Source organism: Leptodactylus fuscus, chromosome 3 (assembly GCF_031893055.1).
Source record: "Leptodactylus fuscus isolate aLepFus1 chromosome 3, aLepFus1.hap2, whole genome shotgun sequence".
Taxonomy (NCBI): Eukaryota; Metazoa; Chordata; class Amphibia; order Anura; family Leptodactylidae; genus Leptodactylus; species Leptodactylus fuscus.
In genome coordinates this window covers 65847765-65864231 of record NC_134267.1, presented here as the reverse complement: position 1 = coordinate 65864231, position 16467 = coordinate 65847765, and the positions used below count along the sequence as shown (strand labels likewise).

Sequence of the window (16467 nt, the reverse complement as noted above, 5' to 3'; positions counted from 1 at the left end):
TTAAATGCACCAAACCTCCTAAAAATAAGAGTTCAACATGTGCAGAGTTCATACAAATCACTATAGCCTACACCCGCATGCCCGTGTCTTCAGAAAATCGCTAGAACTGGAAGGAACAAAAATCTGCTTTGAAGCTGAAAGTGTTAAAAAAGTATCATCCTATAAAATGTAGTGATTACACACCATGAAAAGTAAGTGAACCCCCTAAACACTATATATTTTTTGAAATTAGACAACCTGAAGATCACAAATGTCTTAATTGGTCATCGATAGCCACATCCACCTTCGTGCAACTTTGCAACCAACACAAATATTTATTTGAAAAACATATATTTGCACCTAAAACTCATGTTCAATCTCAGATTCATATACAAAATACATTTAAAATAATAGCTTATGGTGTATACAATGTGTATATATACTATATGTACCGCAAACATCATCAACTGCAACAAGAGCTCAGACTCCCAAAAACAGGAATACAGAAGACAAGCAGGATTTAGCTGTTATTCACTAATATAATATTGCCACATATTGGGAATGTATTTATATATTGATATGCTAGTATTAATCAATTCCCCCACTGGTGTGAGATGCATTCTCACATGCCAGAATTAAATCTAAACCAGTCACATACTAACATAGACTTCAGATATGTCTGTAACTCACTGCTGCAGCATGACTTGATGACTTAAAGGGGTATTCCCACGTCGCATACTCACCAGTCTTCACTGCTGTAAAATCTTCTTTCTTCCTGGTTTCTTGTGTCATTTGGTGGGCGGGGTTTCACATGCAACCTGCCGTTTATCTCTGCCCCAAATTAGCGTATAGCTCCGCCCGCCGCATAGCGTGATCCTATGGGGCGGCTGAAGGGCCTGTGATGTCATCAAAGGTCCTCAAAAAAACACTATATGCACAATACTGGACTATGAAGTACAGGCAGGAGCAACTCCATTCTGTGTTACATACAGAGACTGCCTGTCTCTGCCATAATGAACACAATTGAATTAGCTAGCCTAATAACTGGGAGAACAGAAGACGAGTTCAGAAATGAAAGCAGCTCCTCTCCCCTATCTGAGAGCAGGAAGCTAGGTCAGGTGATGTAGACACAGGAGTAGCTAGAAACACAGGCTTGCTCCCCTGCACTTAGCCCCTCCTCCCTGAGAGCAGCAGATACATCACTTGACTTTTGAGCAGATACAGTGGGGCAAAAAAGTATTTAGTCAGTCACCAATAGTGCAAGTTCCACCACTTAAAAAGATGAGAGGCGTCTGTAATTTACATCATAGGTAGACCTCAACTATGAGAGACAAAATGAGAAAACAAATCCAGAAAATCACATTGTCTGATTTTGTAAGAATTTATTTGCAAATTATGGTGGAAAATAAGTATTTGGTCAGTAACAAAATTTCATCTCAATACTTTGTTATATATCCTTTGTTGGCAATGACAGAGGTCAAACGTTTTCTGTAAGTCTTCACAAGGTTGGCACACACTGTTGTTGGTATGTTGGTCCATTCCTCCATGCAGATCTCCTCTAGAGCAGTGATGTTTTGGGGCTGTCGCTTGGCAACACAGACTTTCAACTCCCTCCAAAGGTTTTCTATAGGGTTGAGATCTGGAGACTGGCTAGGCCACTCCAGGACCTTGAAATGCTTCTTACAAAGCCACTCCTTCGTTGCCCTGGCGGTGTGCTTTGGATCATTGTCATGTTGAAAGACCCAGCCACGCTTCATCTTCAATGCCTTTGCTGATGGAAGGAGGTTTGCACTCAAAATCTCACGATACATGGCCCCATTCATTCTTTCATGTACCCGGATCAGTCGTCCTGGCCCCTTTGCAGAGAAACAGCCCCAAAGCATGATGTTTCCACCCCCATGCTTTACAGTAGGTATGGTGTTTGATGGATGCAACTCAGTATTCTTTTTCCTCCAAACACGTAAAGTTGTGTTTCTACCAAACAGTTCCAGTTTGGTTTCATCAGACCGTAGGACATTCTCCCAATACTCTTCTAGATCATCCAAATGCTCTCTTGCAAACTTCAGACGGGCCCGGACATGTACTGGCTTAAGCAGTGGGACACGTCTGGCACTGCAGGATCTGAGTCCCTGGCGGCGTAGTGTGTTACTGATGGTAGGCTTTGTTACATTGGTCCCAGCTCTCTGCAGTTCATTCACTAGGTCCCCCCGCGTTGTTCTGGGATTTTTGCTCACCGTTCTTGTGATCATTTTGACCCCAGGGGGTGAGATTTTGCGTGGAGCCCCAGAGCGAGGGAGATTATCAGTGGTCTTGTATGTCTTCCATTTTCTAATTATTGCTCCCACAGTTGATTTCTTCAATCCAAGCTGGTTGCCTATTGCAGATTCAGTCTTCCCAGCCTGGTGCAGGGCTACAATTTTTGTTTCTGGTGTCCTTTGACAGCTCTTTGGTCTTCACCATAGTGGAGTTTGGAGTCTGACTGTTTGAGGGTGTGCACAGGTGTCTTTTTATAGTGATAACAAGTTTAAACAGGTGCCATTACTACAGGTAATGAGTGGAGGAAAGAGGAGACTCTTAAAGAAGAAGTTACAGGTCTGTGAGAGCCAGAAATCTTGATTGCTTGTAGGTGACCAAATACTTATTTTCCACCATAATTTGCAAATAAATTCTTACAAAATCAGACAATGTGATTTTCTGGATTTGTTTTCTCATTTTGACTCTCATAGTTGAGGTCTATCTATGATGTAAATTACAGACGCCTCTCATCTTTTTAAGTGGTGGAACTTGCACTATTGGTGACTGACTAAATACTTTTTTGCCCCACTGTAAGTCATGGCTGTGGCCACAAAGAATTGAATAAAGTAATATAGTGGACAAACAAAGCAGTTTTGCTGAAGCAATGTATTTAGGAAAAGTCTTACATTCACATTAACAAGCAGTATAGATAGGATCTTTGTGATGGGACAACCCCTTTAACGGCTGCAGCATGTCATGATGTTAGTCATGCAATGCAAAGTCATTACATTGACCTGTGTCACCGAGAAAGCATTGAGCAGGGAGCAGAGTGCAAACATAATAGGCTGAGTTGCGAAATCATGTCTTGTCTTTAAAGGGGTTGTGCTGTTAAGGACACTTATCCCCTATCCACGGGACAGGGAATAATTATCTGATTGATGCAGGTAGACACTTATACTATGTCCTGCGGATAGGGTGCAAGTGTCCTTTGCAAAACAACCCCTTTAACGCATTCCCAAGACCTGTCTTAAAGGGGCTCTATCATTGGGAAAAGTAATTTTTAACTAGTCAGATCCTTGCATAGCCTTTAGAAAGGCTATTCCACACCTACTTTTAGTATGTAAATTGCCTCAGTGGTTTTTGAATAAGTCTGTTTTATTCATATGCTAATTAGACTCTTTGCTATTGTTTCCTATGGGAGTATACAGCACAGGCTGCTGCTGCTGATGGCTCGGCTTCCTGTTTGAACACACACATAGGAGATAATAGCAGAGACGAGTGCTGCTGGGAACTTCCTGTGCTGGCTGGAAGCTCATTAGCATATGAATAAAACCAGACTTATTCAGAAACCACTGAGGCAATTTACATCCTAAAGGTAGGTGTGGAATAGCCTTTCTAAAGCATATGCAAGGATGTGATTAACTAAAAATGACTTTCCCCAATGATAGAGCCCCCTTAATAGTACGGTGGATGTCAGGTATTTAAATATGGCAGTCACTATTTTATACATTGGAGAACCTGCGGCAATGCCTACAATCAGTGCCCGCATGATTAACCCCTGACCGTTTTCCCGGCAGCTCATGGCTGCCACCATTTTAAGGGTGGATACCTGCAGCGATCTATTTTCCTGACAGCCAGGAGCCTATTGAAAGCTTGTCTGCAATGTACCGTATTTTACGGACTATAAGGCGCACTGGACTATAAGCCGCATTGCCCATGAGCGCCTTATAGTCCGTCTCGGTTCATATATAAGGCGCACCGGACTATAAGGCGCAGTCCGGTGTGCATTATATGTTATTGAAAGCGGCGGCAGGCAGACTTTGCCAGCGGCCGCTTAACCCCCCGCGTGCCAGCCGCTTCTATTGGAAGCGCTCGGCAGGCGAGGAGGGGCTCTATCAGCAAAATCATGCTGATAGAGCCCAACCGTAAAAGTTATATTAAACTACCCCCCCCCCCGTTTTAAAATAAAACCCTGAAACAGAATGTGAAACTTATCGAGCGGTGCAGGGTGGGCGGGCATTCAGGCCTCCTCTTCCTCCGATGTTCCATTCTCCTCCTACGGCGCTCGCTAACTGATAATGGACTGGGCGCATGCGCAGTAGCCGTAGTAGAAGCATTATGATATTGCACATGCGCCCAGGCCATTATCAGTTCGCGAGCGCCGGAGGAAGTGGTCAGGACATCGGAGGAAGAGGAGGCCTGAATGCCCGCCCGCCCTGAACCGCTCGGTAAGTTTCACGTTCTGTTTCAGGGTTCTGTTTCACGTCGGCATGACAGCAGGGCTGCCGGACACTTCCCATTCATTTCTATGGGAGCCGGCATGCGAGCGCTCCCCATAGAAATGAATGGACTGCTTTTTTCCATTCATTTCTATGGGGAGCGCTCGCATGCCGGCTCCCATAGAAATGAATGGGAAGTGTCTGTCCATTCATTTCTATGGGGAGCGCTCGCATGCCGGCTCCCGTAGAAATGAATAGGAAGTGTCCGGCAGCCCTGCTGTAACGCCGGCGTGTACGGCTGTGATACACGCCGGCGTTCCGTAGTGTGAATGCACCCTTACGGTGCCTTTTATGTATGTATGGAAGCGGCACGCAGACTTTGCCGCCGCTTCCATCCATATATAAGGCGCACCGGACTATAAGCCGCACTTACGATTTCTGAGGAAATCGTAGGTTTTTATTTGCGCCTTATAGTCCAGAAAATACGGTAATACTTTTTTTTTTTTTTTTTTTAAACTGTAGTTTTTTATTAAATTTTCCAATAAAAAAGAGAACAACAATAAAACAAATACAAGAATTGCTGCCAAAACAAGGAAAGGCATGCAAACCAACAAGAAATCAAGAAAATCGTAACTACAAAATTACAAAGTAGTAGTGACAAATTCATGAGATTAGAGGATGGGGGGACACAAACAGGTGAAGACAAGAAACATGGAGGAAAGAAAAAAGGGGAGGGGAGAGATCAGAGACCATGAGCAGAACAATACATGTCCCAGGGGGTCCAGATAGCTCGGAACCTCTCCATAACTTTGTTCAAGGAGGCTGTGAGAGATTCCAAACATCTAACATCCTTGATACGAGCCAGAGGAGAGTAGAGGGTGGCTGGGTGTTCTTGCACTGGTGAGCAATAAGGGGCTTAGCTGCGGTACAAATATAGAGAAATAATAAAGATGAACTCTTGTTCGGGGAGCGGGGAGGGAGCTTAAGGAGATAAACCAATGGGTCTAGTGGAATAGCAGAAAGGAGGACGTCCTTCAGCAAAGACTGAACCTCCAACCAAAAGGGACAAATCTGACAGCAGTCCCAAAATATGTGGTAGAGAGTTCCCACATCAGAAAGGCATCTCCAACAGATAGAGGGGATAGTGGGATTGAAGGCATGGAGGAGAGTCGGGGTGTGGTACCAGTGGAATAAAACTTTATACTGGGTCTCTCGATAGGTAATGCACATAGAAGATTTGACAGCACAGGACCAAATGATCTGCCACTGAGGGAGAGATATCTGTGCAATATAATTCTATTGCACTAATGTACTCTATCTAGCCTGAAATATAATTGCCAATATTTTACAATGCATTGCAATGCAATGTATTAGTGACCAGACCCCTGAAATCCAAGACCCCTAGAAGGTTTAAAAGTTACAGTCCAGGGGCCACACGGTGGCTCAGTGGTTAGCATTGCAGCCTTGCAGCGCTGGAGTCCTCGGTTCAAATCCTGCCAAGGGCAAACAACTCTGCAAGGAGTTTGTATGTTCTCCCCGTGTTTGCATGGATTTCCATCCCATATTCCAAAAAGACATACTGATAGGGGAAAAAAATGTACATTGTGAGCTCTATGTGGGGCTCATAATCTACATAAAAAAAAAAAAAAAGTTACAGTCCAAAAACGTGTAGTCTACAAACTTTTAAAAATATTTTTCCCATATGGTGAACATCATAGCAGGAAAAAAAACTCAGAAGAGCCTAACTGCTGTTTTTTTTCGCTGTTTCACTTCTCATAAAATTTGAATAAAAAGTGATCAAAGCAATAGAAAGTCCCAAAATGGTATAACTAAAAAGTACATCTGGGCCTACAAAACAAAACAAATAAGACGCCTTATGCATGCCATACAGGGAAGTATAAAAAAGATGTCAAATTATGGCGAAGAATTTTTTATATAAATTTTTTTTTTTAAGATTTGGAATTTTTAAAGGGGTCAAAAACGGAAAATAAACTTTATAAATTTGATATCGCCATAACCGTTCCAACCCACAGAATGGCATGACATGTTGTTTTAGCTGTACAAGAAAGAGGTGCAAAAACAAAACCAATAAGAAATCCCCATTCTGAATTTTATTTCCCAACTTCCCAGTACATTGTACGGACTATCAAATCCCGGACAATCAGATTAACTCCCAATTTCTACAGCTTCAAGCGCAAACTAAAGACACATCTTTTTAGACAGGCCTATCACAATTCCTAATGTAAACCCTTCCGTACTGTCATTAGAATCCCAAAAATTTAACCCTCCTCTGTTCCAGCTCTCACATTACATGATGGCATATCAGGCTAACTTTATATGTCCAAGTACCATCCACATGTTAAAGGACACGACTGGTGACAGCTCATAAAGTTTTATGTTTTGTGTAATGACAGTAACCTCTATTACAAAAGTGTCTGACTACTGTATAAGCAATGCCACCCCTGCTACCTCTTGTGTCACCCCCTCTACCTCATAGATTGTAAGCTCTTGCGAGCAGGGCCCTCAGCCCTATTGTGTGAAATGACTTTCTTTGTAATGTATCCTACTGTCTGTATTTGAACCCTACAAATTGTACAGTGCTGCGGAATATGTTGGCGCTATATAAATAAAAAAATGTATTATTATTTTTTAGGTATCACATTACTGTCCAACTCATATCAAACTATAAACTAAATCTTACCTCCATTATTGGTTACATCATCTCCTATTCTGGATGTTGCCACATAATTAAAATGACAATTTCTTCCAAGCTCCTACTAATTTTACAGACTGTTCCAGTATAATTGAAATGCTATTAAGGCCGGGGCCCAGCTTTCATTAAAGGGGCTCTATCATTTGGAAAAGTCATTTTTAACCAAGCATATACTTGCATAGAATTAGAAAGACTATTCCACACATAGCTTTTGTATGTTAATCGCCTCAGTAGTTTTTGAATGAGCCCGTTTTTATTAATGCTAATTAGCCTCCAGCAAGCACCGGAAGTCTCAGCGAGCACCCTCTTGGTTATGTACACAGCACAGGCTGCTGCTGATGATGACGTATCTCCCTGCTCTCACACATAGCAGACAGTGCTCGCTGAGACTTCCTGTGCACGCTGCAGGCTAATTAACATATGACGAAAAACGGGCTCATCCAAAAGCTACTGAGGTGATTAACATACAAAAGGTACGTGTGGAATAGCATTTCTAAAGGCTATGCAAGTATGTGCTTAGTTAAAAATGACTTTTCCCAATGATAAAGCCCCTTTAAAGATAGATACCCTTTCTTTATATACAGTATTTCAATTTTAATAGATTGTCAGATGTAAATTAGCACGTTCACTCAGTTTCTTATTTATACCTTTAATTTTTTGCAGGACTTTCATCTATTCTGCCTTTACAAGAGGAAGTCCGATACCTTTATATATAGTAGTTATGGCTGTGGCATTTTGTTTTTACAATGGTCTCTTACAAAGTCACTGCATGGTATATGTTGCTGCATACCCCAAAGACTGGTATATGGATATTCGATTTCAAATAGGTAAACATATATCATCAATCTGAATCTATTTATTTAATCTAATCTAGCTATCTCTATTAACATACTGTATATTATCATCTTGTTTTACATAGCTTAAATCTGTATTCCAATTTCAGGGGTTGTCATGTTCTTCCTTGGAATGGGTATTAACATACATAGTGACCATATTCTTCGGAAACTGAGAAAGCCAACTGAAATTTCTTACAAGATTCCAAAAGGTAACATATTATTAGATTAATACACCCAATATTGGAAGATTAAATTAGATTTAATGCATTAAATAAAATGCTTTATTATGGGTCAAGTTTTCCAGTATTAAACTTGACATTATATCTATATATTTTATGCACCACTGATTTTGTTATCATTCCTGAATCTATCACTATTTGTTATTATTGGATTTGTCTTCATGTCTAAATTTCCAAAAATAATTGGTTATTATTAGAGATGAGCGAACACTAAAATGTCCGAGGTTCGAAATCAGATTCGAACGGCCGCACACTGTTCGAACGGATTTCGAACCCCATTACAGTCTATGGGGGGAAATGCTCGTTTCAGGGGTAGGCAAAATTCGATACAATTATACTTACCAAGTCCACGAGTGACGATTGGGCTGGATTCTGCTTGAAGTCTTCTCCCGGCGCAGGGTCCCCGCGTCTTCATCCGCCTGGAATTCACTCTGCCTAGGCATCCGGTCTAGGCAGAGCCGACTGCGCATGCGTGATCATGCACGTGCATGCGCAGTCGGCTCTGCCCAGGCCCGACGCCTGAGCAGAGCCGACTGTGCATGCACACGCAGTCGGCTCTGCCTAGGCCGGATGCCTAGGCAGAGTGAATTCCAGGCGGAAGAAAATGCGGGGACGCAGTGCGGAGAAGACTTCGGAAAGGTAAGAGAAGAACCGGCATTGATTGGCAGAATGTATAGCATTCTGCCAATCAACGCTGGTTCTGCATCGAACCTTAAACTTCGAACAGCTAGTAGTGTTCGATCGAATACTGTAGTATTCGATCGAACACCTACTCGATCGAACACTACTCGCTCATCTCTAGTTATTATCAATTATCACCTCTAAAATTCATGGCAAAGTCAAAGTTTTCAATAGCCTTTATTATTCTATAGTACTTAATCAACTAAAACTAAAAGGCCCTTTAGTACTCATTATTGTTCTTTTTGCATGTCCTTGAAGCAGACATCCAGTCTATTAACACTAATTACATTTCTATACAAAATCAGAAATCAATGTTTTTCTGACAAAACAATAGATAAATATACCTAATTTTGGAGTGCTGATAAGGAGAAACATAAAGCGTTATCTGGATTCGCTGAGATGGAAATAACAGCTCTAAAGTCCAAAAGTCTATGGTAGAACTCATGGGAATAGCAGTGACACTTTATGCGGTTCCTCTAATTCACAAAGATTAGAGATGAGCGAGTAGTACTCGATCGAGTAGGTATTCGATCGAATACTACGGCATTCGAAATACTCGTACTCGATCGAGTACCACTCGCTATTTGAATGTAAAAGTTCGATGCAGAACCAGCATTGATTGGCCGAATGCTATACAGTCAGCCAATCAACGCTGGTTCTTCTCCTACCTTTAGAAGTCTTCTCCGTGCAGCTTCCCCGCGGCGTCTTCCGGCTCTGAATTCACTCTGCCAGGCATCGGGCAGAGCCAACTGCGCATGTCCGCTTGTAGTGCAGACACGCGCAGTCGGCTCTGCCCAGGCCCGATGCCTGGCAGAGTGAATTCGCCACGGGGACGCTGCAAGGAGAAGACTTCTCGGAGGATCCAGTCCAACCCTCACTCGTGGACTTGGTAAGTATAATTTGATCGAATGTTGCCTACCCCTGAAATGAGCATTTTCCTCCCACAGACTATAATAGGGTTCGATATTCGATTCGAGTAGTCGAATATTGAGGGGCTACTCGAAACTAATATCGAACCTCGAACATTTTACTGTTCGCTCATCTATAATAAAGATGAATAAGAGCTATGAAAACAGCGTAGCAATTTCAGCTATGCCGTTTCCATAAGGCCCCTTGTAGACGGCCATGGTGTAGTCCAGTGTGCAATCCAAGTTTTTCCCAGAAAGCACACTGACACTGGGTTCACACCAGCGCTTGCACTACGTTCGAGGATTCCGTTCCCCTCTCCAGATGTAAAATGCAAGCAGCGTTTTTCTCTCTGCATTTTTCCCCTTTTTCGAGTGGAAGCTGAGCAGAAACCACATGGACCTACAAAGGGACTACACCATGGCCACCTACCTGGAGAGAATACACCACCCCAAGCACAGACAGACCCTGAGCCGGTACAGACTGAGCGCCCACAACCTAGAGATAGAGACGGGGCGATACAGGCAGACGTACAAGCCACGGGAGAACAGACTGTGCCAGCACTGTGACCAGGGGGCCCTAGAAGACGAGACCCACTTCCTGCTACACTCAGCTGTGAGGGCCGTCTACTACCAAAGACTCTCTGCCCACATCCCAGACTTCATATCTGCAGACAAGAAGAGGAAACTCTACATCCTACTGGGAGAAGAGGAGGCCACTGTGGAGATCGCTGCCCAATTCGTGTCCAGCTGTCACCAAATAAGAGGAAGATGAGACTCCACGGACTGTTATATTTATCCCAATACACCCGCCCCCCCCCCACCTCCCCATATAGCAGTCACCAACGAAGAGGAAGATGAGACTCCATGGACTGTTATACCCCAAACCAACCGCCCCGCCCCACCCCACCTCCCCATATAACGGTCACCAAGGAAGAGGAAGATGAGACTCCATGGACTGTTATACCCCAAACCAACCGCCCCGCCCCACCCCACCTCCCCATATAACGGTCACCAAGGAAGAGGAAGATGAGACTCCATGGACTGTTATACCCCAAACCACCCACCCCACCCCCACCACTCACCCACCCGAGTCCAACTCCCCCCCCACACACACACACTTTACTAGCTTTGGCAATGCCAAATATCTATTCGGACGTGCCAATAAAGCCGATTTGATTTGATTAGACTATGGGGCCTGCAGGTTTCCTAAGATACCTGGCTTTTTTATGCGGATTAGGTTTCCGTTTGGGGGTCTCCAAGCAGACCTCCACACAGAAACCTGAATGCAGATGTGAACCTAACCTGACCCATTTATTTCTGTCGTCCCAAGAACAACTGTGAATTACACAGTCCCATGTTTAGGCTGACAGTCCGAGCCGTAAAATTCAGGACGGGTCATATTCCAGTGTGGTTTTGTGACTGTGCTTCCATGGCTCCTACCCATTGAGTGAATAGTGCTGCGGAAGCACAGGCAGTGCACGGGCAGCACATGGATGACATCTGTGTGCTGCTCATGCCATTCAATCACGACCAACAGCCAGCAGACGATCTTACTTTGCTGACTTTTATTTAAGTTAACAAAAAGGTTTGTGACAGTAAGTAGGAGTTAACAGGTAAATTATTGAATAAGTGGACTGAACATTCCTGAGGCACGACCCTTATATGTGGATCATTTTGTAAAAGAAAAAATATCCTTGTACCGTGTTAACCAGTGGATATGAAATGAAAGAAATTTTTTGAGAGAAGTCCTCAGTAGTTGATACCTTTTTTAATGGCTAACTTAAAAAGTTTTTTGATGACATATCGAGCTTTCGAGACTACTATAGAGGTCTCTTCATCAGGATGGTATAACACCATTTCTGAAGTTAGGCATATATATACACAGAGAAATGGAGTGTTAGATGCAAAATAGATGGAAAACAGAACATGTAAATAAACAGTTTAAAAAAACGTATACATCAGTTCACAGGAAAGTTCTCTGGGTTTGTAGCTTCTTTGATCAGTGCCGTGTTGTCTAGTGGTTGTAAAAGGCCATAAAACCCTGTGCCTGATTTAACCCCCTTTGAAGAGTGTTAAAGGTCTTTATAAGTTTAAACTCCCATATGCGGCGATCTTTTCTGTTCCAGAGAACTTTCCTGTGAACTGATATATACGTTTTTTTAAACTGTTTATTTACATGTTCTGTTTTCCATCTATGTTGCATCCAACACTCCATTTCTCTGTGTATATACAGTATATGCCTAACTTCAGAAATTGTGTTATACTATCCTGATGAAGAGACCTCTATAGTAGTCTCGAAAGCTCGATATGTCATCAAAAATCTTTTTAAGTTAGCCATTAAAAAAGGTATCAACTACTGAGGACTTCTCTCAAAAAATTTCTTTCATTTCATGTGGATCATTGTATTAGAGAAAAGTAACCCAACATTTTCAGTAATAATATGTAGAAAATACATTCAAACCCTTTTAACAGTGAAGAAAAAATTATGTAACTAAAGATCTCTGACACAGCATCAATAACGTTTTAAGATTAAAATATTTTGAATGCACAATAACATTTTGAGGTAGATTTACCTGTAATGTAACATTCAAATTGTTTGCCTTTATCTGCGACAAATATGTATTGGTAAAGTATCACCACTTGTAGCAGTTGATTCTGTAAGACCAAACTGGAAGTGGATACAGAACAAAGCTTTCCACCATACTTTTCTCTGTAGAGTCCATACCTGGTTTTGGAATAAAAATACAGATGCAAAATACTGAGACGAATACTGCCGTGCATTATATATAAAAGAAAAGAAAGGACTGAAACAGATTTTTGCTACTGTAATTGCACCTACAGGAGTAAGAGGGTTTGCATGAAAAATCATATTTATCATTCAAAAAAAGCAAAAGGGGTTTCACCTAAATAAGAGAACTCACAGAACATTTATTGAAAAAGCCCCAGATCAAATTCCTGGAGTATTGTTAACCTACTATATAAAGATACATATTGTTGGCACCCCTGAAACTTTTGCAAAAATGAAATATTTCTCTTAGAAAATTTTTACGCGTTTTATTATACACATGTTTATTTCCTTTGTGTCCAAAAATGGACCACATAAAATTACTGTCACCATCAAATTAATATTTGGTTACACACCCTTTGGAAAAAATAACTGAAATCAATCACATCCTCTCACCATCAACAAGATTCTTACTAGAGATGAGCGAGTATTGTTCGGATCAGCCGATCCGAACAGCATGCTCCATAGAAATGAATGGATGCACCTGGTACTTCCGCTTTGACGCCGGCCGGCCGCTTAACCCCCTGCGTGCCGGCTACGTCCATTCATTTCTATGCGAGCGTGCTGTTCCGATAGGCTGATCCGAACAGTACTCGCTCATCTCTAATTCTTACACCTCTGAACTGAAATTTCAGACCACTCTTCTTCTTTTGCAAGCTGCTCCAGGTCTCTCATATTTCAAGGGTGCCTTCTCCCAACAGCAATTTTATGATCTCCAAAGGTGTTCAATAGGATTTAAATCCAGAGTGCCAACACTTATGACCATGACTGTATTAATGATTTACACATATTATAGAATTCTGTTGGAATGTGACTAGTCAGTATATTTCTTGTCCTTTTTTTTTTTAAATAGGAGGAATGTTTAACTTTGTATCTGGGGCAAATTTCCTGGGTGAAATTGTGGAATGGTATGGCTATGCTATAGCAACATGGTCTCTGCCATCCTTTGCCTTTGCATTGTTTACCATGTGTTGCATTGGGCCAAGGGCTTATCATCATCACAGGTAAGACCCAACTGTTTATTTTTTTACTATGTTAATTGTATTTATTAATTTGATAGTAAAGGAAATGCACAAAATTGGTAGCAAGATCAAATCCTACTGTTTCTATTCCTAATATTTTTTCCTCCCTTTCCCTCATGTGATTTGAAGCAGAGTTCAGTCTCTTGGGTAGCTCCACAGATCATTAACCCCTTTCCAACATCTGTGGTAATAGCACGTAGGAGGTCAGGTATTTCAATTCTATTTAGGAAAGGTTATTCATCTCTTTCCTTTATTTTGAAAGTCTGCGCCGCCGTTTTTGAATTTTTCTTCTTTTCTTCAGTATGGTAATGTACTGTCGCCATTTTGCAGTGGTCTCTTAGACAAGGCCAGCACAAAATGGCCAAAGGGCATACACAGTCAGCTGTTCTGTCAGCCATTATGTGGTGGTCTTATGTAAAAAGAGGAGTGAAGAGGAGGAGTCACAGAAGACAGAGATGGCGCTGGAATTGATAGCAATAGAGATGAGCGAGTAGTATTCGATCGAATACCTTCCCTGCATAGTTATTGGTGTAATCGGTCGAATACCACTCGGTAAACGCTGTAAAAATTCGATGCCCCTCCCACCTTCCCTGGCACTTTTTTACACCAATAATTATGCAGGGGGGGTATTCGATCAAATACTACTCGCTCATCTCCAGATAGCAACACTGGGCCTGAGCACAATTACCATAATGAAGAAAAGAAGAAAAATTCAAAAACGGTGACGTGGACCTTCAAAATAAAAGGTAAGAGACAAATAGCATTTCTAAAGGCTATTCCTACATGGTTTTAGCATAAAAACAGTTTTTAATGATAAAATCCCTTTAAATATGATCAAAGCAATAAATATTCCCTAAAATGACTAATATAACTAAAATGTACATCTGGCCCTGCAGAAAAAAAAAAAAAAAAAAACGCCCTATGCATCAACATACACAGAAACATAAGAAAGTTCTGGGTGTCAGAATATGGTGACTTTTAGGAATCTTTTTTTTTTTTTTTTTACATTTTGGATTTGTGTTAAGGAGTTAAAATGTAAATAAAACTACCGTATATACTCGAGTATAGGCCGACCCGAATATAAGCCAAGGCCCCTAATTTTACCACAAAAAAACTGGGAAAACTTATTTACTTGAGTATAAGTCGAGGGGGGGAAATGCAGAAGCTACTGGAAAATGTAAAAAATTTAAATGGCCGGAATTTTTGGGTGCAATAGATGCTGGGTGCTGGGGAAGGGGAGGGGGTGTTTTGGTTGTCTGTCTGCCCCTTCCCTGAGCTTGAGGACTGGGTTTTTTTTCCCCCTACTTGGAACTCAGTCTGGCTGAATATAGGGTATCTGCAGTGCTCCTATTAACCCCTTCCCGATGGAATAGGACCACTGTAAATACTCTATATTCAGTAGACTGGGCACTTTCAGATACAGAGATACCTAATGTGTATGTGTTTCACAGTAATTTTCGACTTTGAGGGCGGGTTCACACCTGCGCCCGATCTCCGTTATAACGGTTTCCATTTCCTGCCCGAGAAACTGGGCAGGAGACGGAAATCGGCAGGCAGTTTTCAAACCTCATGGGTTTGAAAAGCGTCCGCTGGTTAGCTTCTTCTGCTCTCCGTGGTGAAACGGTTTTTTTTTTTTTTTTTTTTCTTAACTGGGCACAAAGTCGGACATGCAGGACTTTGTGTCCGGTAAAAGAAAAAACGGTTTCGCCACGGAGAGCAGAAGACGCTCACCGGCGGACAGTGAATGTCGGTTTCTGCCGACAAAAAACGGAAACCTGCATAACAGAGATCGGGAGCTGGTGTGAACCCGCCCTTATATGTATTCTAGGGAAAGGAGTGATTTAGAACTTTTATTTATTATTATACTTTTTTTTAATTTTTTTTTTTAAATTTCACTATTTTATTAGTCCCCCCTAGGGGACTTGAACCTGCAATCATTTCATTGCAAGTCCCATAGACAGCAATACAAGTGTATTACCGTCTATGGAAGATTCTCTACATTACTATTATGGATGGTTATAGACCAGCCCCAATAGTAATATAGTGATGTCAGGCCTGGGAGCCTTCATTAGGCTCCCGGCTTTCACCAGAACAGGTCGGCTCCTACAAGCTCGTCGTGCAGGCCTGCAACTTTAAAGGTATGTGGCTGGTGGGGATCGGCACCAGGGCTAATTTTAAACTTGGAGGGGGGGGAGGACATCTCCAGAGGGCACCTCCGCTGTAACTCTTACAGCGGAGACGCCGAAGCAGCTCCGGCATTACCGGAGGTGCCAGTTTCTATAGCGACCACTCTGCAGCGGCGCCATTACACTTTTATGCCCGATTCACACATGCAGATGTGTTCGGTCCGTAAGGGTCTGCATGAGGACCCCTACGGACGGAACACAAGCACAACTGCAAGCGCTGTGCAATTCAAGCGCTCGGACCCCATAGACTATATGGGGTCCGTGGGCTTGCCGAGTTCTGTACCAGTATACTTATTTGTTTACGTATAGTAATAACTATATATTAAAGTATTTAGTTACTTATTCTAAATTTAATCACTGTTTATTTATTTTCCAGGTTTTACGTTGAAACGTTTAAAGACTACCCCAAAAATCGGAGAATTCTGATTCCTTTCATTTTCTAAATTTGACTGCATATGAACATCAATATTGACAGACTGTTTTTACAATTATTCCATTGGTAAATTAAAATGTCTGCCAAAACGTATGTGAACATTTAAAGGATCAGATAATCAAATGGCAGAGGATGCAATGTTTCAGTTATAGATCTTTGTCAGACATGTATGCTGCCCTTGTCTTGGCGCTATTGAGATTAGCGCTTTCCTTATGGCAGCACCGCTGCATT

General features: G+C 42.0%; 1 protein-coding gene across 1 annotated transcript in view; it reads left to right on the top strand.

The window, feature by feature from the left end:
- The window catches only part of SRD5A2 (steroid 5 alpha-reductase 2), a 34255-nt gene extending 18009 nt beyond the window's left edge, over window positions 1-16246 (top strand). The window contains exons 2-5 of the mRNA XM_075267724.1: window positions 7810-7973; window positions 8090-8191; window positions 13449-13599; window positions 16180-16246. Of these exons, the coding sequence (XP_075123825.1) occupies window positions 7810-7973; window positions 8090-8191; window positions 13449-13599; window positions 16180-16246 (484 nt within the window). The remainder of the gene's footprint in view (window positions 1-7809; window positions 7974-8089; window positions 8192-13448; window positions 13600-16179) is intronic.
- Window positions 16247-16467: the final 221 nt, after the last annotated feature.